The following is a 25,746-nucleotide window of genomic DNA, read 5'->3' as shown; positions in this document are numbered from 1 at the left end:
TCCTATCTGTAAGATTAATGTATTTCGACAGTGTATTTGATTTTGCATTTCTCTTCTTTTTATCTATGTGGAGTGATTGGAAGCAGTGGATATAGCCCACGACAAGCACACCAGTTTTCCCCACAAATATATCCATCCAAGTAAGAATTCAAAATGGACTTTTTAAATTAATAGTAGAAAAAATATGATATATAGTAGAAAAAGAAAATACAATGGATATATGTAGTGATGGGCGAATTTATTTGCCAGGCGCAAATTCGCGGCGAATTTGCGCGTTTCGCCGCCAGCGAATAAATTCGCGAAACGCCCGCGAAAATTCGCGTCAAAAATTCGCCAAATTTTGACGCCAAAAACGGGTGCCGACGTCAAAAACTGGCGCCGGCGTCGGAAAAACGGGCGCCGGCGTCAAAAATGAGACGCCGGCGCAGTTTCGCAAATTCGCCCATCACTAGATATATGCTAAAATTCTATTAATATTATTTTTTTGTTATTGTGATAACTTGCTAGCAAGTTTGCATTAATGAACAGATTGTTGCCCTTCGAAAATCAAAGCTCACTGTATTATATTGCAGGTAGCTTTGTTTGAATTCATTTGTTTTTGTTTCAATGCTTTAATTAATGCTCCTCTTTGATTGTTGGGTCTTTAATACTGATAGCTCATTTAGCCTTTTCCAATCGCATTGATTTGGCAAGCAAGCTGTTGGAAATTGGACCAGAGATGTTCCTACAACTGTTAGTTTCGAGTACTAGAGGGTGATGTTGTAAATTGTAGCTCCTCAACAACAACAAGTCACATTGATATCTATATATATGGCTGACCACTTGCTTTAATCAGGTACATCATGAGCTATAACTCACAAAGCAATGCTTTCAGACCTTTTTTTAGATTTTCATCAAAAATCCTCAGCTATTCTTTATGCACTTTATTTTTTTCTTATCTGCCTTTTTACTCATGGGAGTAATTATAATTTACCCTTTTCTTTACTTATAGCAGAGCATATCCCCATATTCTGCCTACCCCTTCTTCCCAAACTATGGCTGCATATGGACAGACACAATTCTCCTCGGGAATGCAACAAGCAACAGCATATGCAACATACCCTCAGCCAGGACAGCCTTATGGAATCCCGCCATATGGTACGCAGTCATCAACCAGAAATACACACCAATACTCCTTATTTATATAATTTAACTTATAACATATAGTTGAGGTTAGCATATGCCAGATGAGTGTCCACTGAAGACGGTTGACTTTTTTTGTTTAGATATATGATATCAAGCATTGAATTAAATTGCGCAGCAATTCTAGTGAGCCTTGATCAGATGACCGATAGCTTTGGTCATTTCCTGAATTATTCTTAATGGTGGATCAAGAAGAAAGATGAAGATAATTGTCGCATGGACTTGGTATTTGTATTAGAGAGCAGCTGTGAGGACTTCCAGCTCCAGATTCTACTTGTGTTTTTCTTAACAAGAAATGGATTGTTAAGACTATTCAGTTTATTTCAGGTAGACGGAGTCTATTTCCAGTCACCAATGCGAACACAGCTCAACTTCCATTAAACAAACAAACAGGCTAAATATAGTTGCTCTATATATATTCTGTTTTTTTCTGTCACTTTTTTAAAATCATCGTTCTGCACTGGATTTCTAAAACAAACCCACCATTATTCAATTTATTGTAAGTCCTTAGCTTTTAAAGAGAGATCTAATAAGCTTACTGTACTTGTAATGTCATCTGTGCTGCATGGAATTTTTACTTGTAGCCGTGTTACTGCATCTGAAGCATTGGGTCTTCTTTATTTGCCCTTCATACTGTACATCTACCATCCACCTTGACAAACTCCATTCATGGGGGAGGTAGAATAACTCCATTCCATTGATTACAACAACCTCTCATTCTTGAATGGGGTACTTTGGGATTCAACTGCACTGTATACAACATTATTTATTATTTGATTGTACTTTTGTTTGGTCTGTAGTACGGTCTTTGTACTTATGGGCACACCTAGGGGGTTATTTACTAAACTCTGAATGCAAAAATGACGAAAAATATGTGATTTTATTTTATAAAATTGGACTTTTAAAAATCACAAATTTTTTGTAATTTATTAAACCTAGAGGATGGAAAAGTCCAAATCACAAAATCTGGCATCCCAAACCTGTCGAGGTTGCATATAAATCAATGGGAGAAGTCCTAATGATTTTTTGATCTGCCCTGGGTTTTGTGCAATACCCCAAAGTTTTTATAGTTTCGGGCAATATTGGAGTTTTCAAGTGAAAAATCTGAAAAAATCGTGAAAATCAGATCAGATGCTTTCCCACAAAGTTTCGGGAAAATGTAATAATAAATAAGCGTAAAATAACTCGAACGGAGTTTGTAGCAGAAAATATTGAGATAAATTTGGACTTTGATAAATAACCCCCCAAAGAACATATGTTTGTAATGACGTTGCCTTGTCTCCTTTATTTTTTATTCATATTTAATAACAAACCAAATGTCTCCAGAGCCTGTAGATGGTGCTACCCAAATTAAAGAAAATGAAAGATTATTCATGTACTTACTGCCTGTGTTTGGACGCATCTGATGTCACTAACTGATTTAGGTGCATTGTGGGCAGGCATCAAGACGGAAGGTGGATTACCACAGCCACAGTCACCTGGACAGACTGGATTTCTAAGCTATGGCTCAAGCTTTACTGCACCACAGCCTGGACAAGCACCATACAGTTATCAAATGCAAGGTAGGTCAGAAACAAACTATATTATATTTACTTTTACAGCATAGTACAGTTTCTATTGTGCTGGATATATATTTTATAAAATGTTTTATCAGACTCTTAAAGAGGAATGGAGAGAAAGCTAGGGTATAAAAAAGTTGTGTTGATGTAATGCTAACAAAAGCAAATAAGAGGACATCTGAGAAAAGATTAAGATCAATTTTATTAAATTTATATTAAATTTATATGTCTGATTTGATTTTGTCATGTTATTATCTGCATGGGTATCAAACCTACTTCTTCCATTTGTTTGAGCTAAATTCCTGGTATTTTTGGGAATCTTTACACAACAGCTGACGGGCAAGTTTGAGACCATTGTATCGACTTATATTTTTAATATAAAAATATTTGTACTCATTATACATCATATATATGTTATACGGATGAAAATAGGAATTTCTGCTATTCTGTTTAAACTGACTTGTTTTAGAATTGTTGTCTTTATAAGAATGTGGAGGCTTAATTTAATGCTATAGCACATTTCGTTGTGAAAGCCTAGGGGAAGCATAACAAGGTGTGATAAAATTATCAGTTTTTTCCCTGACAGAATATATTGACATATGCATGTAAATATACATAAACATATTTTGGGCTCTATGGGCCATATATAGTTTGTAAAAGTAAAAAAAAAAGTAGTAAAATTGATAATTCTCATTTTACTAAGTACTCTAGTTCATCAATGAGTTTACTAGACTGGAATCTTTGTTTACTCTTCAACTGACTTTTTCATTGAAGAGTATCATATTGGCATACATTCTGGAGCAATTCTGACACACAATCATTTTTTAGTATACCCACAACCTTTATAGCAATAAGGGAAGCTCAACGTTACTAATATTATACATTTTACACTTTTTTGGAGCAAAATTAAAAAAACATATATAAACATGGTCCTATGAGAATGCTAAGAATACAACTAATTATAAAGTCATGTTGCAGTCTTGCTCTTTTTAGAGCAAAACTTTTCCCTTGGATATTTAGTCCTGATTTCTGGTTTTAATGGGTATTTAAATGAGTATTTAAAGGTTTTGCCACATTTTGGTTGTAGTGGAAATTAGTGATTTTGCTTCACTGCAAAATTTGCGAATTTCCCTAGAAATTCGTGAAACAGCAAAAAATTCACAAAATGTATTGAAGTCGATGGGCCTCAAAATTATAATTTTTTTGTAACATATTTTTTATTGCCATTTTTCAAGGTTTTACAAACAATGTTCAAACATCGCTCCATTTATCACATACATATCAATAAAGTATAGCAATTGTAGCTCCTCAAAATTATTTTGACCCACGTCAATTTCGACGCCCATGACAATTTTTATATGCACGCATGATTTGTCCAAGTGCATTAAACACAATGGGTGTCCGAATAATTTTGATGAGTGACAATTTTTATGTGCACGCCCAAATTTTTTTGACACTGCGCAGTTTCACGGACGTATTCAATGGCGGCGAAACACAGAAATTCACCACAAATTCGCACCTGCCGAATTTATTCACCTATCACTAGTGGAAATCTGATGTCATCTGCAAAACCATAAAATTCGAATGTGAATTATTTCTACTTATCTGCAAATAAAAAAATATTGGTGGTGCGAATATATAGTATAAAAACCAACAGAAATACAGTAAAGCCTTATGTCCCTTTGTCACCTAATTTAACTTTTGATTTTTATTGAAGTCCTATTAACTTAAAGAAAATAGCACTTCTGTTTGGCAGAACTTAATGTATTGTATATTGATCTTGGGCTTTTCACAGAAGGGTGTGAGACCTTTACCTTTGAACTGATAGTTGTGCTACAGCAGTTTGACTGGGGTGACCATCTGATACAAATTCCCTTAAGTGCGGACACTCTGCTTGATCTCCTTTACAGATGGTTAAGCAGTGAAAGCAAATTGTGCAGCTATTAAAGTTGATTGTCCACAATGATAATGAAAAGAACTGTTGTTTATAGACTTTCCCCCTGCATATATAAGTCTACATTTATATCTGCATAGGTTTAAACCTTAAAATAAAACAAGGATACAATTATATTTGTTTATTAAAGCATTAGTAGTGTTGCAGCCAAACTCTGTTTGTACAATATTTGTCTACATTATTATAAAGCTAAAAAGCTAAGTAGCTTCATTTTAACTATAAAAAAAGTTCAACAAACTGTATTTATACATTCAAAAGTGATCTTCTAACATACAGTAAAAACATGTGTTTTAACCTTACTGGCATAATGTCTCTTTTTGTGATACTGGTATACATGACATGGGCCTCATAAATTGAGGGTTTTTTTTTTTTAGTTTGAAAAAATAATCAACATTTGCTTTGTATTGCAGAGGAAAAAAAATGCACAAAGTAATCTTTAGAAAAACTATATTCAGCAAAGCGTACAGTGAGAACAGATTTTTGGAGAAAGTACTTTATGTTTGTGCCTAATGGCCAGGAACTGAGAAAGACATTTTAAAAGCAGAGCCGAGCAGCAGCAAATGTAAGAGGGGAAAAGATCTGGGATTAAAGAGTCCATCTGGCCTTCATAGACTTTCCCCCAGAGAATTGCACTAACTTCTGCCACATATATTGTACACTGATGATAGACATAGCCCATGGCAAGGAGGCTGATTAGAGAGCGAATGAACTTCTGTTCAAGATCTCAATGTGCGACCTGTGTTTTAACCCGTCAGTAAGATGCTAGAAGTAAAGAAAAGTTCTCCAAATAAAGTATTTTGTAGAGAACATATATCAAGGTTCATTGTATCAAAAAGAGCAAACTCAACAGCTGAGCTGTGCCTATTCAATGAAAGCGTACACGAGAAATAATTTTGTATTAATGTAAAGCTGTGCAACATTTATCATTTGCTGCAAATATCTAATTTGCTTTTACAAGGAAATAACTTGGGTTAGGTGAATTTCAGATTAACTTAACTTTAAATTCTAATGTGAAAGAGTGAAAAAAGAAAATGTCATTGGTCTTTACATTACTTTATTAACGAAATGGAATTAATTAACTGTGTTTTGCAACATGATAAATGCATTAATAAAAAATTCTTGCAGCTGTTCTTAAACTTCCTTCTTTTGAAAAAGGGGAAATGAAAACATGATTTTAACATTATATTTAATAAAATGTGATATATTTTTATAAGCCTGTGTAATATCTACAAATATTTTTTATTTCAAAATGAGCTGATTATTGGGCTCTGGGCTCATTCACTATTAGCAGAAGGACAATGTTACACCCACCTACAGCCTGCCCTTAATACAGTGCAAATCTGAACAGGGCCCCTCAAGTCCCTTGGCACTCCTACTAGTACTCCCTGAATGATGAGCAAGGTAGGGGTGTTCCAGGGAACAAATATGTCTGCTTTGCCAGTCATAGGCAATGCCAAATAATAAAAGAATTTCCTCCCGTATGTGGATTTTGCTGGTCTTTCCTAGAAGCTCTCATGTGTTTTTGTTAGCTCTTTGCGGGGAATTGCCGTTGATGGGGCGGATTCATCAAACATTTTATAATCATTAAGAATTGTTAAAATATTCAGGTGATTCTTTGATCAATTATAAAGCTTGAATTGAACTGTTTTTTGACCCTTTGGATAGAATGGTTTCCTCTTGTGAAAGTTGATGAACATTTTTTTGGTCAAAAAACATATGGTGATTTTTGATAAATTAACCAGATCAAAAAATGTGATTATTCAAGTCTCGCTTTTTTATATGAATGTCATGCCAAGCATATCTGTCAAATACCCAGCCATGGTTTACTTGTTGGAGTGAATGGCACACATGAATTGAACCAGATTTGTGAATGATTTGGTATGATGTGTTTCTAACAATACACTGGCTTACTTCCACATATTTTGCTGTGTAAAGAAATAGACAATACTACTAATAATAAGACTTTGCATGATTGGGGGTGTTTCAATTGCAGTTGAATGCAGAACGAAATAGCCCAAAGCATTAGAAAATGTATCCTACATATAACACTGATTTGGTTACTGTCTCTTTAAATAGCTACTTACCCTTGGCAATCCAGGGGCCCTGAGTCCCTTATGCATATGAAAAGTACTGGGAACTGGGAATTACAGCGCAGTGCCTCCACCTAGGGAACACACCTCAGGGGGGTTCCACTAGGAATAATAAAACACGCAGTTGGCAAATGAACAAATATAAACTTTATATAAACAGTTAACACTAGGGCAAACTAATACACACTTCACTCCTACACCGGGAACATGTGGGATGCTACCTAAACCACTATAAGGTGCTTAACTGTTGCTTTACACAGTCCTTGGTAAATATCACAGTCCCAATCCTCTGGAAGGGGTTAATAACCACACAGTTCAAATGATTGTCCCTTCCCCAGAGCTCTTGTTCCCCAGGTTGCACTACCTTATTCCCCAAAAGTACCTCTCCCTTTTGAAGTTGGCAGTAGCTCCCTCATAGCAGGTAAACGGTTAGGACCTGTCTTCACTGTGGGGCAAGATCCTTCCTTGGGTGGCTCACTCACCGGGGTGCTCTCAGAGGAATTCACACTGGAGATCACACGCAGCGCTGCAGCAGAATCAATCTCACTAGTGGCACCTTTCTCCTTCTGAGTTTCTAGCTGCTTGGCAGGGGACAGGCTGGGCTCAATCTCCCCAGATTCAACAGCTTCTTCTCTGTACCTTACAGTCTTACAGCTACTCACACTGGCTCTCTCTGCTCTCTCTCTGGGAGACCCCGTGCTTTTGGCTCCAAAGTCAGGCACAACCTTTCTCCCAAGGATGCACTGGGGTTCCCAGCCAATTGGATCGCTATCCAGCATGCAACTGGGCTGGATGATGTCACAGGCAGACAAACAGGGGAAGAATTCCTCATGTCCCCTGCATACATATCAAGAGTTATGAGAGAATCAGTTGTTTCTACCTTTAACATTTTAACTGAATCTTGTCAGCAACTTTCCATAGCATCTGTAAGATCCAAGCAGTTTAATGTGGCTTACATTCTGTAGTGACAGTTGCAAAAAAAAAACCACCTATGATATTATTATTATGACATCATTATATGTGCCAACATATTCCACAGCCCTGTACAATACATGGGTGTCTGCATTAAACATACAGATTAAAAGGGGGGTTCACCTTTAAATTAACTTTTAGTATGGTATAGAATGCCTAATTCTAAGCAACTTTTCAATTGTTCTTTATTTTTTCTTTGTTATAGTTTTTTATTTCATCAATTAATCTTTAATTTAGCCTTCATCTGCTTATTTTTTATTGGTTTCAGATGGGAGGTCACTGACCCCATCTAAAAACCAAATGTATTGTTATTGCTACTTTTTATTACTCATCTTTAGTGATGGCCGAATTTATTCGCTAGGTACGGCAGCGAAATGGTGGTGAAAATTCGCTGTGAAAAATTTGGCGCAACAAAAAAAATTGTTGTGCGTCTAAATTTTCGTGCGCATAAAAATAGCTGCTGGTCACATTTTTTCAGTTGCCCATTAACTTTAATACATTTGGTCAAAAGAGTCATGCGGAAAAATTTTTTCGCTCGTGTCAAAATTGTTGCTCGCCAAAATTATTTTGACGCCCATTGACTTTAATGCTTTTCTCAATTTTTTTTGCCGTTTCGCAAATTTTTCCGGAGTTTCTCGAATTTTTGGGTGAAGTGAAACGTTGTATTCCTTTAAAAGGAATAAGATTATAACTTTATCACAATGTAGGGATTACCAACCTGTCTCTGTCTAACTTTTACTTTTCTACAATTCATAAAGGTGTTCAAACTAATTAGCATGCGTGTTAGTAAACAATTGTTTTGATGGCGGTTGGTTCAAACTTGAAGTTTGACTTGGTCATACCTTGCATGCCTTGCATACCAAATTAAAGTTCCTTGTAAAGCCATTTACCAAGTGACAGAAGGGAAGAAGACCTTGATTACTTCTACTCATTTATATACTAGAAGCTTTTATTAAGCGTGTGCATTAAAAGTGGCAGAATTGTTGATGTCATCAATAATATACCATGAAGAAACTATTAAACAACTGGTGATATGAACTGCACGCAAACCTCAGTGATATTCCCAAATGTTTTGAAGCTGTTGACTCAAATATATTCAGCAACAACTAAAGACCCATAGGTTAGCTATCTCTAGCTGTTAAAGTTGAGTGAATGAGTGCTGTAATGTTGGCAGCTAAATTGCATACAGTTGAGTTTTTATATTCTGTGCTTAACAGTCGTGCAATGTGGAAACTAAAACTAGATTTGGATTTATAGACAGCACACTTGCAATTTGGTTTGTTCTTGACCTATACACAGTTGGCTTCTCTTAAAAAGTCATTACTGTATTATTGAGATTGTGTTTGAATCCCATTTTAAGTCTTTAGGCGGTGTCTGTATTTAGGTTTATCTCATTACTCTCGCTTGAGTTTGTTTTGGGAAGATGCCATTGTGAAAAGTCATGCACCTCTATTGCCAACAGCCAAGCATCAATTCTCATTCCTTCCTCTAACAGATTGCTCTTCCTGTAGTATAAAACTAAATGCCAGAAAATTATTAATCTACTTCATGGGTTAGCAGATAAACTGTTGATTGTATGATAAAATGAGATTTTCTTTTCACTTGTTACATTGTTGTAGTAATTAGGGATCCAAGCCAACGTATTATGCAGTCTCAGGAATTCAGAATAATCCCCTGTGCAGATGTTTTGCTCACTTAACAGAATGAATGACAAGTAATTGTTTTAGCAATGCTTAAAGCTCTTATAGTTGATATAAGTAATGTTTATATTAGAGGAGAGGCTCTCTATTTGGAGAATTGAGTAGTTACTGTATTTTAAATGTTTTAAAATTGGTATACAAGGGTATACAATTGATGTTACAAGTCAATTACAACTGTTTTTAGACAACCCCTGTTCACCTGTGTTGCAGTTATGAAATTCATACCTCCTCCCAGTCCCCATATTTTCAGAATATCCCTGAATCATAGGCCTGTAAAGCAAAGGGGCTCACTTTTAAAAAGGTACAATTTGGGATGATTAGGGTTTGAGTCTCTGCATTCCTGTAGAGCAGGAGGTAAAATGTTAAAATGTATAGGAATTCACTGACTTGTTCAACCCCGTTTTATATTATTGTAACTATATGAAATGTTGACTATTTTCCCCAATGTAAATGTGTAAAAAATATTTAGGATAATTTTTAAAAAAAAAGGTTTTTGGTAATTGGATGTCCTTCAAAGTTCAACCTTTGGTCTTGCTTTGATATTTAGATCTGTATTAAAAATAAGCCATGCACGATTCAAAATGATGCATACAGAATAAAATAAAACACAGAGCTATGTATAATAAAGGCATGTATTTACATCCAGAATAAACCACTGTGAACCCTTCAAGAGCCTTGCACATTAGAAGCACCTCACAGGCCAAATTTCTGTAAAAACAAAGTGTTCAAGAGTGCTTGAACCTTCATCCAATAAGCTTTATGAGATGTACAGGTTACTGGCTAAACAAGGTAGGCTTCATAATTCTAGGTCATCTCAAAGCATTTGTGAAAATGCCTACAGAAGGACTGAATATAAATCAAGGTGTATCCCTCTTTTCTGCAGTTTATAAATAGATTATTTAATGAAAGTAAGTGGGATCATTCTTTTATGTCAAATATGTTTTAAGCTCTGAAGTACACACAGAACCTCTTGATGTTGCTGTCTGGGAGGTCTACACATACACATTTGAGTAATTTGAGGCATGTTCTCCTTTCATTTCAGGGAGCAGTTTTACCACAACATCAGGAATCTATGCAGGAAGTAATTCACTCACAAATTCAACTGGATTTAATAGTTCCCAGCAGGTAAATGTCAAAGAAACAGGACCGTTTCGACATACTCCATTCTGTCTTCTATGTATTCATGTTTTCATCTCATCCTCTCCAGCCTTGAGCTGGATATTGCTCTCCCAACATCTAAGTGTTTCTGCATGCTGTCTTAGAAACCCAAACACATTTAATTCTGTCAGTGACAGATGAGCTTCAGATAAATGTTTCTATAATTCACTTAGGAGGTACCATGTGTCTGGCATAGCTGCTTCTATCCCAATCCAATCGTAAATGCATGTAAGCATGGTATCATACATTTGTGGTATAAATAAGCCTTGAAATCTGGAGCAGTTATCTATTTATATGCACCATCAAGCCGGGCCAATGTTTTCCATGTGGAGTAAAATGTTCGTGAAAAGATGTTGAATGGTTTACATGTGTTTGCAGTTATGTTTTGGAATCTCTTCTATAAAACTTTTTGTTTTGCTTTTTGTGTGGTAGGAATATCCATCTTATCCCAGCTTTGGCCAGGGTCAGTATGCACAATATTATAACAGTTCGCCGTATCCTTCACATTACATGACAAGCAGTAACACCAGCCCTACCACTCCCTCAACCACTGCAACCTACCAGCTACAGGAGCCACCATCCGGAATCACCAGCCAAGCTGTTACAGATCACTCCACAGGTAACATCACATTTTTTATTTTGTTGGTATTGCTCTAAGTTTAATTAAGTTTTGAGCGCTACACTCTATATGAGAGGTCCCCAGTCTTTTTTTTAACTGTGAGCCACAATCAAATGAAAAAAGGGTTGAGGAGCAACACAAGCATAAAAAAGTTCCTGTGGGTGACAAGGACTGTGATTGGCTAGTTGGTAGTCCCTATGTGGACTGGCATCCTACAAGAAGGTCTGGTTGGCAGCACACATGGTTTTAATACAACCAAAATTTGCCTCCAAGCCTGGAATTCAAAGATAAGCACCTGCTTTGAAGCCACTGGGAATAACATCAAAAGGGTTGGTGAGCAATGTCTTGCTCATTAGCCACTAGTTGGTGATCACTGTTCTATACAATATAATTATGAACATAGGCCACTTAGTGAAACATGTATATAAGATCAATGTTATTCTGATGCAAGTCTCTGCCCCACAGAGACTTTAATATAGTTGAAGGCTGATAGAAAATAATGTATTTAATATGTTTGCTCTTGGTCTAGTAGAAATTGGCAAGCCCTCCAAATGCCACTCGTAGTATAATAGAGGACTTTATTACAGTAGATTTAAACAATCAAATCCTGACGCGTTTCATTTCTGGGATATGTAGTCATAGGCAAGTAATAAAATAAAGGTGTCTTTTATACTACGAGTGCTGTTTGGTGGGCTTGCCGATTTCTTCTTCAATTGCAAATTCTTCTCCTGCTACTGGTTGGGGCGATGCACCTAGGCCACTCGACTATCTGATGATTGCTTTGACTTGACTTGTGAATTGCCAACTATTCTCCATCCTCCCTAGCTATTGCACAGGCGTGGGAGTTTATAAGGTTGTCAGCATGCAATTGGATAATAACATTACCTGAATAAAATGGTTCTATAGACATTGCTGTCTGTCTGATGGTTGAAAGTTGGAAGGGAGGAGGAATACTGTACAGACCTACCTGCTGACATCCTGGGAATGACATTGTAATAGAAGCATGTCATGGTAACTTCAGTCGTTGTCTTTTGATGAGCAGGGGTATTCGGCTTGCAAAATTACAACCACATTATCAATGCTATATGTTCAACCGTAGCTTTTTAAGGAAGGAGCTACATGAAAATGCATCTAATGTTGTACTTCATTCCTATATAAAGTATATTTTATTAGTTTTCCCCTTTAAGGTTGTGTGCATGCTCTCATCCACGTACAAGTGAAATCCCAGCAAGGGGATTGTAAACAGGGAATAGGGATGAGGAGGGGAAACAATGTCATGAAACCTTGTTTTCCTAGGTCTGGAGTTTTGTGTTTGCTGCTAATCCACATTTGCTGTGCCATCATTATTTTTATGTGCTTATCAGCATATCAGACTAACAAAGAAGGGAAGGCACTGCAGAATACCTTTCCAAAAATAGATAACGTCTGTCCTTTCACTAGTGTTCTGCAATACATGATTTAACAAGCCCTTAAAGCAGGGAGGCAGGTCAGCGGGTGTAATTTTCTTGTATTATGTGACAGGTTTCTGTTCTCCAGATAGAACATGTCATATGTTAGCTAGGCTTACTGCATAACCTAAATCAGAGGGGCCCATATTAAAAACACATGCAGCTGGAATGAAGAAGGATCAGTGCAGTTTACATGCAATTACCCAGAAATCAGTGCAGCCCTGTGATTTGCATTTGCCATACTTTTCTTCAAAATCATTTAGCCTGATTGTTATCCAAATCAGCGGGTGCAAAAAGTAGACATCAGTTGTTTAGGCACTAAGCATTGATCTATTCAGTTCTCTTATAAAACATAGCTGCAGCACTTGCTTTCAAGACACACATGAATATTTTTTTTTCTTTAGCCTGCTAAGATCTATCAGTTTTCAGGAAACGGAGCTTGTAAAAGCAAGTTAACAATTCAAGTGATGTTAGCAGCTCTGTTTTCCCTAATGAGGACACTGATAGTTGCTTTTAAAGGGGTTGTTTTCCTTTGAGTTAACTTTTAGTATAATGTAGAGAGTAATATTCTGAGACAATTTGCAGTTGGTTTTTATTTTTTATTGTTTGTGGTTTTTTGAGTTTGCAATTTCAGCAGTTTGGTTGCTAGGGTCAAGATTACCCTAGTAACCATGCATTGATTTAAATAAGAGACTGGAATATGAATAGGAGAGGCCTGCATAGAAATATGAGTGATAAAAAGTAGCACGAACAATACACTTGTAGCCTTGCGGAGCATTTGTTTTATAGATGGGTCAGTGACCCCCATTTAAAAGCTGGAAATAGTCAGATGAAAAAGGCAAGCACTCCTCTAATGGTTTAGAAGTAATTACAAAAGCATGGCACAGTGAATATGTTCACTGGAAGCACCTTTCCAAGTTGTATGTAGAGCCCCATGCCTTAATGCTGATGAAAATTAGCATAAAAAATTAAAAATATTTGTTTTGGACAGGTCATGTCTGTCCATTTTGACCACCAAAGTGATGTCCCAAATCTTCATGATCTCATTATCTGACCCTTAGGCCAACTATTGACTCATAGAGGGATTCTCTGATGATTTTCATGGCTCAATGCAGTCATAAAATAGTCTTCTTAGACTCACTACATCCCAGATTAGTGATTATTAGGGATGGGCAAATGTTTTCGCCGAAAAAATGACGCCCATAGACTTGTATGACGTGGGGCGTCAAAATGAAAAGACGCGCGCCAAAAATTTTTTGACGTCCCTAGACTTTAATGGGCGTCTGCGTCATTTCGCCAGCGGCAGATTTTTGACGAAACGGCTCAAATTCGCCCATCCCATGTGATTATAATTAAAAAAAACAGTGAGGAAGGTTTCTTTTAAAACCAATAACCCCAATATATTCACATTGCATTATTCTAGCTGCAGTGAAACGATTAAAACTAGTTGCTAATTGCTGCCTAGCTTTGATTGTTCCACCACAGCTAGGATAATTTTAAAGGTATTATGTCATGATTTTTATGATGTATTTTTTATTTTATTTCTAAATTACCCTGTTTACACTGGAAATAATTCACTTATTCCTGACCCAGCAAGTATGTTTTTTAGTTGTAATATTGGTGTGTAGGCAGCTATCTCAGGTCATTTTGCCTAGTCCTGTGCTTTCAGAAAGAGCCAGCACTTTATAATGGAACTGCATTCTGGCAGGCTCCTACTCAATGTAACTGAATGTGTCGTAGTGGGACCGGGATTTTACCATTGAGTGCTGTTCTTAGATCTACCAAGCAGCTGTTATCTTGTGTTAGGGAGCTGTTATCTGATTACCTTCCCATTGTTCTGTTGTTAGGCTGCTGGAGGGGGGTTTCACTCCAACTTGCAGTACAGCAGTAAATAAGTGACTGAAGTTTATCAGAGCACAAGTCACATGACTTGGGGCAGCTGGGAAACTGACAATATGTCTAGCCCAATGTCAAATTTCAAAATTAAATGCTCTTTTGAGACATGGATTTCAGTGCAGAATTCTGCAGGGGGCAGCACTATTAACTGATACGTTTTGAAAAAAACATTTCCCATGACAGTATCCCTTTAAGGCAAATACATTGTGGTTCTACATTGGGGTAAACTTAATTATGTTAATTTATCTGTCCCTCTCTTTTGTTGGAAGGAATGCACCTAATAAGAGGCTGCAAAGTGAGCACGCCAGGCACGCCATACTTGGTTTCATACATCTTTTATGGGACTTTTATATTTGTGATGAAACCTATTTGCTTGCTGCTGGCTATGTTTGCAAGAAGCATTTCTTGAACACACTGGATGCTTGTGGTATAGTTGGCTGTGAAAAACTGTACATTCCATAATAAGTAGTCACAAGCCTGTCTATGAAACACGACTCTTGTGGCATGAAAGTTTTCTCATTCCAGTTTTAAAGAGCTTAAAACAAAACGTATGTTATGGTGAGGAAAGCAGTGTGCATGTCTGCTGGGGAAGACTGTGCTCAATGTGTGTTTATAAACAGTGTAGCCACAGGTGCTTTTTAAAGAGGCAGTATTCAATTAAAAGAGCTTTTTTATAGAAAGTTCAAAAAGTAGATATATTAGTATTAATAGTAGAATATTTTTAGAAATTTGAAGCACAACGTTTGCCACTTTAAGATCATTAATTTATATGATCTTCCATGGCTTATTAGCAATTAGCAAGTTTTAATTATTGCTACATTTCATTATGCCCCATGAAGTGACTGACTGAAGCATTGGGCTGGAGTAGGAGCAGAAGAAGTAGAGGGTGGAAGTAAGAGATATTTCATAAATAGCATTGATATATGAGGAACACAGAGCTCTGTAATATACTCTTCTGCATGAAATATAAACTTTGGGGAATAGATTACCTATGCACAAATGTGGTTTCTTTTGAGAAGTCTTGTGCATTTACACATCTATTTTAAACTGGCTCCAATGTGACTGTAACATAAATGCTGAGTAATATATTCCAACTTTACTATTAAAGAAATGTCTTTCGGAGCATTCTAAATAAGTGAGTGATTATTTTCTTCCCTTTTTTAGCCGAATACAGCACTATCCACAGTCCATCAACGCCTATTAAAGATTCAGATTCAGATCGATTGCGGCGCAGTTCGGATGGAAAGTCACGGGGACGAGGCAGGAGAAACAACAACCCTTCCCCACCTCCAGATTCTGACCTTGAAGTATGTCATAAAGCAATGTGATACTTTATAAATGTCTGTAACAATGTGAGAGGCCATTAAAATATTTTTTATTGGAACTGGTTGCACTTAAATAAAAGATTGAAGTACAGTGTAATTAATAAGGATTTTATTCATATTTTAAAATAGCTGTATAAAATACTCAGTCCTTCATCATCATCATCATCATCATCATTTATTTATATAGCGCCGACAAGCTACACAGTGCTTTAGTCCTTAAATATTGCTATAGCTACTTCACATTCTTTCCAGCATTTAGGCATTGTGTTTTACAATGAATAACAACATTTTACATAAAAAATACAAACTTTTATAAGTTGCATTTATATTCTTTTAATCAGTTATATAGAAGGGCATAAGGTATTGTGTACAGTGAATATACATCGTTGCACGCTTATTGGAAGCCACTAGTGATATGGGAATAAATTTGCCAGTCGCGGAATCTCTGCAAATTTACGGGGATTGTTGCCCATCAAAATTATTCGGACCCTCATTGACTTAAATGTATTTGGACAAAATTGGAGCACATATAAAAATTGTTGCGGGCATCAAAATTGAACCGCGTCAAAATAATTTTGACACCCATTGACTTCAATGCGTTTCCCAAATTTTTCACCATTTCCCGAATTTCGGGGGACAAATTCGTCCGTCACTAGTAGCCCCTATATCAGCTGCCATGGGTAAGGCATTTGCCATAGACAAAATAGATACAGAACATATTTACGCTTGGGGTACGGTTGTAACTTGGGGTACAGTTATAAATATAGATTGAAGTCCGTCAATACAAGCACCAGGCAGCTCCCATATAGTCAAAAACTAGTAATACAAAGAAGGCATAATCTACAAATAAAATATGATAAGACACATGATCAATACTAGGCCTAAAACCTGGCACATATTCCATGTCTTTTGCTTAGTACCTAAATGTTTCATATACCATTTGAGATGTAAATTCCCATTTTGAAATACCTTCTGGAAGCTGGTGGCATTTATTTGCTATCATGGCACCAAAGGGTACCAATCTATACTTATTTAAAGCATCAAGCAAGCTCTTGGAGATTCTAGATATTACAGATTTTAAACCATTTTAAACCATTTTATATATATTGCCCAATAGCATACCTGTGCCCTAGTTCTTTTGAAAAGCAAATCAAACCCATGCCCTCCATATTTTGACTAATAATTGAGATACAAATGGCTCATTTGCATTATTTTTCCAGTTTGCAGGTTTGTTTGTTTTTTTAGTTTTTATTATTTTAGACATTTGTCCAACAATGGCTTTTCATAGTCAGAAATTCTATGCACAGCTGTAGATCTAGAGCAGTTTGGAGCTATTCAGGTATACTCTACCTCCAGTTTTCTAAAGGCAGAACTACTGTAAAACTCCAGGAAGGCTTGGAGTATCTGGTAGGAAGGTGCCTGCAGGTTCTCTGGTAAGGATAGAGTATAAATTTAACAGTCAGTACCCAACTGTTATGATCACTGACTCTTGCAACATTTCTACTCTGCCTGTCGTATAATCAAGTTAATTTATATGCATTTATGTAATAACAGGCAAGGGAGTTATTATTGCTTTGCAGTACATACTAATTTGCATTTGCTTTGTGCCTACAGAGAGTTTTCATTTGGGATCTGGATGAGACAATTATTGTTTTCCACTCGTTGTTGACAGGATCTTATGCTAACAGATACGGAAGGGTGAGTGTAAAGCAAAAGTCAATGTGCATGAAATTCAGACAATGTTTTCAGAATTCTGGAACTTAGTCTGAATTGATTAACATTCCACAGGGTTCCAAAAACATTACACGTGATATCATTGCTCTCCTTTTTCTGCCAAAAATGTTCATGGATTCCCATCAATCCAAATAGTCTCTGTAAGGCACAATGAGAGGCAATGAGGGACTTAAAAATGTTCCATGACTTTAGAGATGAAGTCAACAAAATAGGAGCATATTTATCAAATGGAAATGGTGAAAGGACAATACACTAGGGGAAAACTCCACAGATCTCTGCTCAGTTGTTTGGAAAGAAGGAGGTCTCCTCTGGTGAACTGTGGTGAACTGTTCTCTCTCTCCCTTTAATAAACATGTCCCATATATTTTGTGTATGAAGCCTAGTTGAGGTAGGCTGTTTGCATACCAAGCGTGTTATGGAACGTTTCCTGCAAGACCTGGTATTTTGGTACCAATACATTTCTTTAAAATCACTGAAACTAAATATTATTGTCCATCACTGTTTCTAAAAGTGAATCTAAAGGAGAATATATATTCGTACATCTTTGTACAGTTAAAGGAGCGATATTCCCATAGGTTCAACAAGAGCCAGTGTAATGGGGCTTGTATTTAAATTGTGTTCTCCATATTCTTTCAGTTAATGATGTAATTCCTTGATTGATTCAAGCTTCAAGTGGTCTGATAAATGATAAAGTGTGTTCAATTGAACTGTTCTGCATTATATCACAATGAATTGTAATAATTCTAAATATAACAGGGATAATGTATGTCCAGTACAAGCTCTCATGATTGTGCTTATTCTCTTTTAAATGATCGTGTGCCTGTCTCTGGTCTACTTTTCCAGAGAAAACTTTGCAGCCTGTATCTCCTGAAGCAGATTTTTGGCTGTCACCTCATGACTGCTGTGTCTGACAGGTCATTGAGGGTCTTTTGTGCTTACATATTGACCTTTGTCCCTCTGTCTTTCCCTTTTGGTAGTTAGTGAGGCTGGGAATATATAGCTTATTAACTTACAAGAGGTGCAAAAGTACTACAATATGCAAATGCAAGACACCATAAATGACTTAAGGTGGCCACACATGGGCAGATCCGCTCATTTGGAGAGGTTGCCATATGAGCAGATCATGCACCAATATGCCCACCTTGAGTGGGCAATATCAGGCTGATCCAATTATAGGCCCAGAGATCGGATTACAAGGTTAGGAATGCAGGCAGTGGTACTGAGGACCACATCGATCTTACTGGATTTTTAGGCCTGCCCGATCAGCATCTGGCCAGTTTTTCAGCCAGATAGTGGTCGGGGAAGTCTGTTGGAGGCCCACATACACAGGCCAATAAGCTGCTGACTTTGTCTGTCGGCAGCTTTTATCAGCCCATATATGGCCACCTATATTGTTTGTTTGGGTTATGGCAGAGAGCAGAGATCATAAACTAGCCGGTAAAATAAGATTTAGCGTATATTATATTTAATGCAGGTTTATAACATCATTCTAAATAGCAAAGAATATTTAATGTTAAAAAAACAACCTTTCAGGAGCTTTTGGCCCCAAAGTAAGGAATTCTGTTACAGTTGGTTTCATATCACTTTGCTCAGTATATTTTCTCAGCAATTTTTCATAGCAACGGAGTAGCAAATGTAGTCAGCAGTTTTGCAGTTGGTTATGGTGAGTGTTACAGGGTGATGTGCCATGAAGATGTCATATTTTTGTTAACATTTTCTTATTTAAAAAATCTGCCAGACACATATTTAGCCAAGTCAAAAGTTAACCATTCAATTTTAGCAGCACTTTTGCTTATCAGGAACTGTACTAGAATTAACAGCGATAGGTAGACAATTGATTGTTATGGGAAGGTATTACCAGTCGAAGTAGCAGAGTCCTCCAAAATCAAAAAAGTAATAAACAGTTTGGAGGTGACATTTTTTACCTTGAATTTCCTATTGGATATGCCAGCAATAATTCTCAATCCAAAAAAGAATTCCACTATGCCTGCTATACTTTGTTTTTACCAAATGCCATCTTTATACTACTAGAAAAAGAAAAAATGTTGCCAGAAATAACAGTTTAAATATATAATTATATACTACAAATATATTTTATATATATATATATATATAGATATATATATATATATATAGATATATATATATATATATATATATAGATATATATATATATATAGATATATATATATATATATATAGATATATATATAGATATATATATATATAGATATATATATAGATATATATATATATAGATATATAATCTATACATACAGTATTACTCAATCATTCTATTTTTTTTGTGCAGTATCTTCTGTAGTTACATTTATTCTCCTTTTTAAATGTTTATAAGTTTTCATTTAATAAGTTCAGTTTTCACTATAAATATTTATCTTGGGTTTTTACAAACTGGTCGGAAGAACATAATATTTATTTATGGATGTAACAGGGAGCTTTGACCGGCTTCGGATTTTCAAGGGGGGTTTTAATAAATGTTAGGGCAGTTTGTTCATTTTTGGAGCTACTAACAAAACGGGGAGTGCTGGTGTTCTCGCCACATGATGTTTTATGTTATTTATAGGATTGTATGAAATATATTCGGCGGGTGCAAAAGCATAGCCTCATGCTCCGTGATGATATTATTTCAACTAAAAACAGAGAATATATTCTATGCATTAAATGCTGAACGTCCTTCTCAAATAATTGACATTTTTTTGCTTTCAGTAGGGCACAATTTGCAACCTTAATATTTATAAAGTTTTATCATGAATCATAAAAGGGAACTATTATAAAAGCAAAAATGTAAGAAGAGCATCATTTCATTCAAATTACAAATATATTAAATATTATCAACTAAACATCGCAGAGATAAACAACTTCATCTTCTCTATCTCCTTCTAAGCAGTCTGTCTCAACATGCAAGCATTGTGTTGGAGCCAGTGATTTATACTAGACATTTAAAGCATATACGTCATCTAGGAAAAGGGAGCAGAGGCCAATGATATATTTGATCTAATTGTCCTTTTTAAAAAATTACTCCTCGAGACAGATTGCTGAAGGGGAGAGTGAAGCGTAACTTGATTATTTCAGAAATGGTACAGATTATGTAATGGATTATATTTAAAGGGAAATGTAATTAAGATTTGTGACATTTATTAAAAAAAAAAAGCATGTTGATTAAAAAAATCGAGAAAATTAAATATGAAAATGATTTTACCTAAAATCTGCAATTTGCTTTTTTTTGCAGAAACTTTACCCAATCGTAGTTATGAATATTCCTGCATAGGCACCGAATCCCTCGTGATCAATTGCATGCCTAACTGATTCCATAGATTGAAAGGAAACCATGATAGTGTGTCTCTGTTCACAGGAATGAGTCCCCAACCCCCTTAAGCTCACAGTGTAATGCAACCCCTCCCTCATCTTCTTCCATTGTGTTGGTTTACTTTGCTTTCCATAGAATCTGTGGAACATCTACGATGGAAACTTAAGTGCATTAAACTGTGAGCCCAGGGTATCTTGGGAAATCAGAGTAACATAGTTTTCATTTAATCCATGAAATCAGATACATCTGTTGTAAAAAAAGAAAATACATTTATTTGGAAATTCAGATAGTTTTTAAGTACCTTTTATACACTACGAAAGGGAAAAGTGGGGAATATTTTCTCTTATATAATTTCAGTATCCTTTTACCAGTTTTTAGCTCTTCTTGCTTTTATTTTGATTATTTTTATAATTTATTTATTGCGATGAATATCTTTTCAGATGGCAGTATCCATTAAGCATTTAAAAAAACACAGTGTGGAAGGCTGCCTATTTTATTTATTGGTCAGTAGGTCCCAGTGGCTGTTATCCTGCTTTCTTGAAATCTATTTTAGGCCACCTGTTCAGCAAAACCCATATCCTCCTGAGTTTGTTATCCTTTTTCTTTGAAAAATGTTTCCTTTTCATCAGCTGGGCTTAGTTACGATACAAAGCTTAGCAAACAAAAGGTTACAGCACAATGACAAAGCCTTTATGTAAAACTTGAGGTTCCATGCACAAACCATAAAAAATTGGCCTTTCCAGGCTGAGCAAGCAGCTTATTGGCCGATATATAGGGTTCATCGATGGACCTGCTTGACCGATATCTGGGCATAAACTTGCAGGTATGAAAATGCTATCAGAGAGGAGCATGTATGCAGTCCTCTTCTGACATATGATCTAATCATTGGTTCTGTGCATGGGTGGCCAAATTTGGCCTTGATCCACTCATTTGGCAAGGTGATGAACGTTATGGATTGGCAATGTGGTCCTTTCATTTGAGAACAATGATGGGCTCTGGAGTTTTTGTAGAGAAATTCAACTCCCTCTCCTGGCATATTTATAGTCTGAAGGGATAGTGGTAATCCATACCCATCAAACCAAAACATAAGAACATAATTAATTCTCTTAATGACTCTTATGGGATATATCATCCAATTGTTATAAGAAATGAATGCTTGGTAGGGATGTAGCGAACGTCGGAAAAAAAGTTCGCGAACATATTCGCGAACTTGCGCAAAAATGCGAGCGGTTCGCGAACGGTTCGCGAACCCCATAGACTTCAATGGGAAGGCGAACTTTAACATCTAGAAAAGACATTTCTGGCCAGAAAAATGATTTTAAAGTTGTTTAAAGGGTGCAACGACCTGGACAGTGGCATGCCAGAGGGGGATCAAGGGCAAAAATGTATCTGAAAAATCTGCCTGTGTGTGCTTGGAAGAGATAGTGTAGGGGGAGAGCTGTTAGTGATTTCAGGGACAGATGATAGTAAGTTTGCTGGCTAGTAATCTGCTTGATACTGCTCTGTATTGGAGGGACAGAAGTCTGCAGGGATTTGAGGGACATTTTAGCTTAGGTAGCTTTGCTGGCTAGTAATCTACTGTTCTCTTTAAACAACTGCCATACGTTGACCTTGTAGGCATTGTTTGGTGTTTTTTCTGGAGACGGTAATATTATGGATATTTAGACAGAATGGGAACAAGGTCACACAGCTCGATGGCGGGTTGAAGAAAACAGTGTGCAAATAATGCCTACAGGGCAAATAATGCCTAAAAGGTCAACTTATACACTACTACAGCGGTAGTAAAATAAAAAAAAGTAAAATAAAAAAAAAATGAATATTAAAAAAAAAAATTAAAGTTGGTGCTGCTGAACTACTAGGAGCAGCAGATTAGCACACCAGTCCCACTCCCCAACACTGCTAGACTAATAGCACTGGGCTCTTATAGTAGTAGTAGTAGTAGTAGTAGTAAAACAACAAAAAAATAAATAAAAGCAGTCCTTACAAGGACTACTGTTATTGCAGCAGTCAGCAGATGAGATCAGAAGCAGGACAGCTGCCCACTGCAGCTACATACAGAGCACTGCAGTAGAAGGTAGATTACTAGCCAGCAAAGCTACCTAAGCTAAAATGTCCCTCAAACCCCTGCAGACTTCTGTCCCTCCAATAACAGAGCAGTATCAAAACGATTACTAGCCAGCAAACTTTCAACTGTCCCTGAAATCACTAACAGGCAGCAGCTCTCTCCCTACACTATCTCTTCAGCACACACAGGCAGAGTGAAAAAACGCTGCAGGGCTTCGGTTTTTATAGGGAAGGGGAGTGGTCCAGGGGAGAGCTTCCTGATTGGCTGCCATGTACCTGCTGGTCTGGGGTGAGAGGGCAAAAAAAAGCGCCAACAATGGCGAACCCAAAATGGCGAACGTCGCGCGACGTTCGCGAACTTCCGGCGAGCGCGAACACCCGATGTTCGCGCGAACAAGTTCGCCGGCGAACAGTTCGCGACATCTCTAATGCTTGGTTTGCTACCCAATGATTACATTGATAGATAGATTAAGTCAGGGGCTGAACCATCTCATTTGCAGATGTATTGACAAGATGGATCCAGAATAGTTGAAATTATATATACACAGATTATTATCTGAATAATAAATTAAGCACATATCAGCAGTATAACCAGTATCAGTCCCATTAAGTCTTGCAGCAATATTAATTTTTTTTGTTACCTTTCCTCGAGGGCCCAATATATTTTAATAGCAAATCCTCAGCATACCTCATGTATATTTATAGACACCTCCAGGCAGAAGAGTGATAGAAATAAGTTGTCGTTCACCCGAGGTGAGATGCAACTAAATGCTTCTCTGCACCCAATGAAAGTGCTGAAACAAAACTTCTAGTGGCATATGGCAAAGTCCAGATGGGGGAGGGGTGAGAACCAAAGACCAATGTGCTTCTAACCATATGTCCCTAAAATAAAGAAGAGTTTTAGTCACCTTCCTTAAGTGTAAAGAATGAGCTAAGCTTATTATAAAGCTTATTATAAAGCTAATGCCCGTTATTATATGCTTTTCTAAATAGTCTTGTGATGGCTGTCACTTTCTCAGCCTTATTCAGCTTTTTCTTAACACTTTGTAAAATTGCTATTTGTTTATATTTAGTATTCTGAGTAAGGTTTTTGGCACATGGATTTGATGTGGAATGCATTGTTTTTACTGGAGCTGTATTTACAGCCATCTTTTTGGCTATAAATAAAGAAAAAATGCTGCCTTTTTCTAATCAATTTGCTTGTTTCTTGAAGGACAGGTAGGGCATCTCTAAATACTTTCTTAGATAATGATTGTGTGGAGCTCTGGAATGAATAGGACAAAAGGTCAATTATCTGCCCAATAATCGTGTGTGCTGCTGTTGCTAAAAGGGGGGTGGAGATGGCCGGAGGATTCCCTTATCTCATTAGACAGTACTTATTTTGCCTAATGCACCAGAACTCTTCAAATTAGTGGTAATTGCTACTGTTGTGCAGAGAGAGAGAGAGAGAGAGAGTGTAGTCTATTCACTTTTATCTTGAATTTACCTGACTTAGATTCCTTCAGAAAATGGTAAAATTAAAGGCAGTATAAATGACCCTAATGGCATGCAGTTATTGCCATGGCATATGTTTTTATTCTTTGACAAAAAAATTCACGAAATTGCTGACAATTTTGCGAAACGCATTGAAGTCTATGGGCTAGTGTTTTTGCCTCTGTAACAATTTTGTCTGTTTTTGTAGCAAAATACATTATAGTCTACGGGCAAATATTTCTCTAATGGAATTAAAGTCAATGGGCATTTTTTTCTCAAGGTTTTTCTCATGCCAAATGCATTGAAGTGAATGGGTGTTTTTCTTGAGTTTTTTCTCTGTGAAAATGCTTTTCGCAGGAAACTTTTGTCAGTTTTGCAGAAAAAATCTGCCAATGGTGAAATGCAGAATTTTGCCGTGAATCAATGAGTGATGAAAAAATGTTGTACTTATTCAGACCCACTCCCCTTGCTGAGCACAATTCTTTTGAAAGTAACTACACAATGATTTCTGTGTACATGGTCAAATAAAAATTGCAGGAACATTGTCTTAAAGGTTAAAGAAAAACAGAAAATTAACTCAGGCACCCTAGAAGGACCTTATTTACAGATTACAGATATCCCCGATGCAAGTGCAAGTGCATTTATTTAACAACATTCTGTACTTTGCATCTTATGTAACGTAATTTAGAAGACAATCATGACCCCCCGCCCAACAAGTTCCGATTTTTAGGGGCCAATACTGAAACCAAACAAACTGCATTGAGTTTGTTGGTTTTCAGATTATAAACCTCAAATGAATTGGTGTTATGATCTAAAAGAAATTCTTTGTAAAAGTAAGTTATAGCTGCTGTAGAAACTAAACAAGGGTCATGATGTTTATGAATTTTAACTTCTGTATTCTCTTGACTATAATATGAATGGACCAAAAAGATGAAGGATTGGTTGCACCTAAGTGTTCTGGTTTGTGTTGTACTCTGAAAGAAAAGGTTTGAAATATGTGCTCCAAGCACAGAGATCATGGTTGTAGGACTCACCTTTAGTTTGAGTCTCAAGAAATTAAGAGAAGGGGCAGTAGTATTGGTAGTATTGACCAAGCGTGTAATAAGAAACCAGTGGGCTCAAGGACATAAATTGCAGCTGGATTTAGAGGCAACAAAATGTGTGGTTTCCCATACCTTGCCCCATGCAGATACCTATCCCCCATCCTAATGGCAGAACAAGGGCATAGTTGAGAAACAAAGAAG

At 36.7% G+C, this 25,746-nt stretch overlaps 1 protein-coding gene across 9 annotated transcripts in view; it reads left to right on the top strand.

Annotated features, from left to right (window-relative positions):
* The window catches only part of eya1.L (EYA transcriptional coactivator and phosphatase 1 L homeolog), an 80,128-nt gene that overhangs the window by 23,846 nt on the left and 30,536 nt on the right, over positions 1-25,746 (top strand). For 6 of the 9 annotated variants that reach the window (XM_041565360.1, XM_018241513.2, XM_041565358.1 and 3 more), the window contains 7 exon segments: positions 74-140; positions 992-1,137; positions 2,607-2,744; positions 10,500-10,582; positions 11,048-11,234; positions 15,743-15,885; positions 17,518-17,601. In XM_041565360.1, coding sequence (XP_041421294.1) covers positions 74-140; positions 992-1,137; positions 2,607-2,744; positions 10,500-10,582; positions 11,048-11,234; positions 15,743-15,885; positions 17,518-17,601 — 848 coding nt within the window. 9 annotated transcript variants of the gene reach the window in all.

This window comes from Xenopus laevis, chromosome 6L (genome assembly GCF_017654675.1).
Source record: "Xenopus laevis strain J_2021 chromosome 6L, Xenopus_laevis_v10.1, whole genome shotgun sequence".
Classification (NCBI taxonomy): Eukaryota; Metazoa; Chordata; class Amphibia; order Anura; family Pipidae; genus Xenopus; species Xenopus laevis.
The sequence above is the reverse complement of the archived record's forward strand: the minus strand, read 5'-3'. Positions and strand labels throughout refer to the sequence as shown.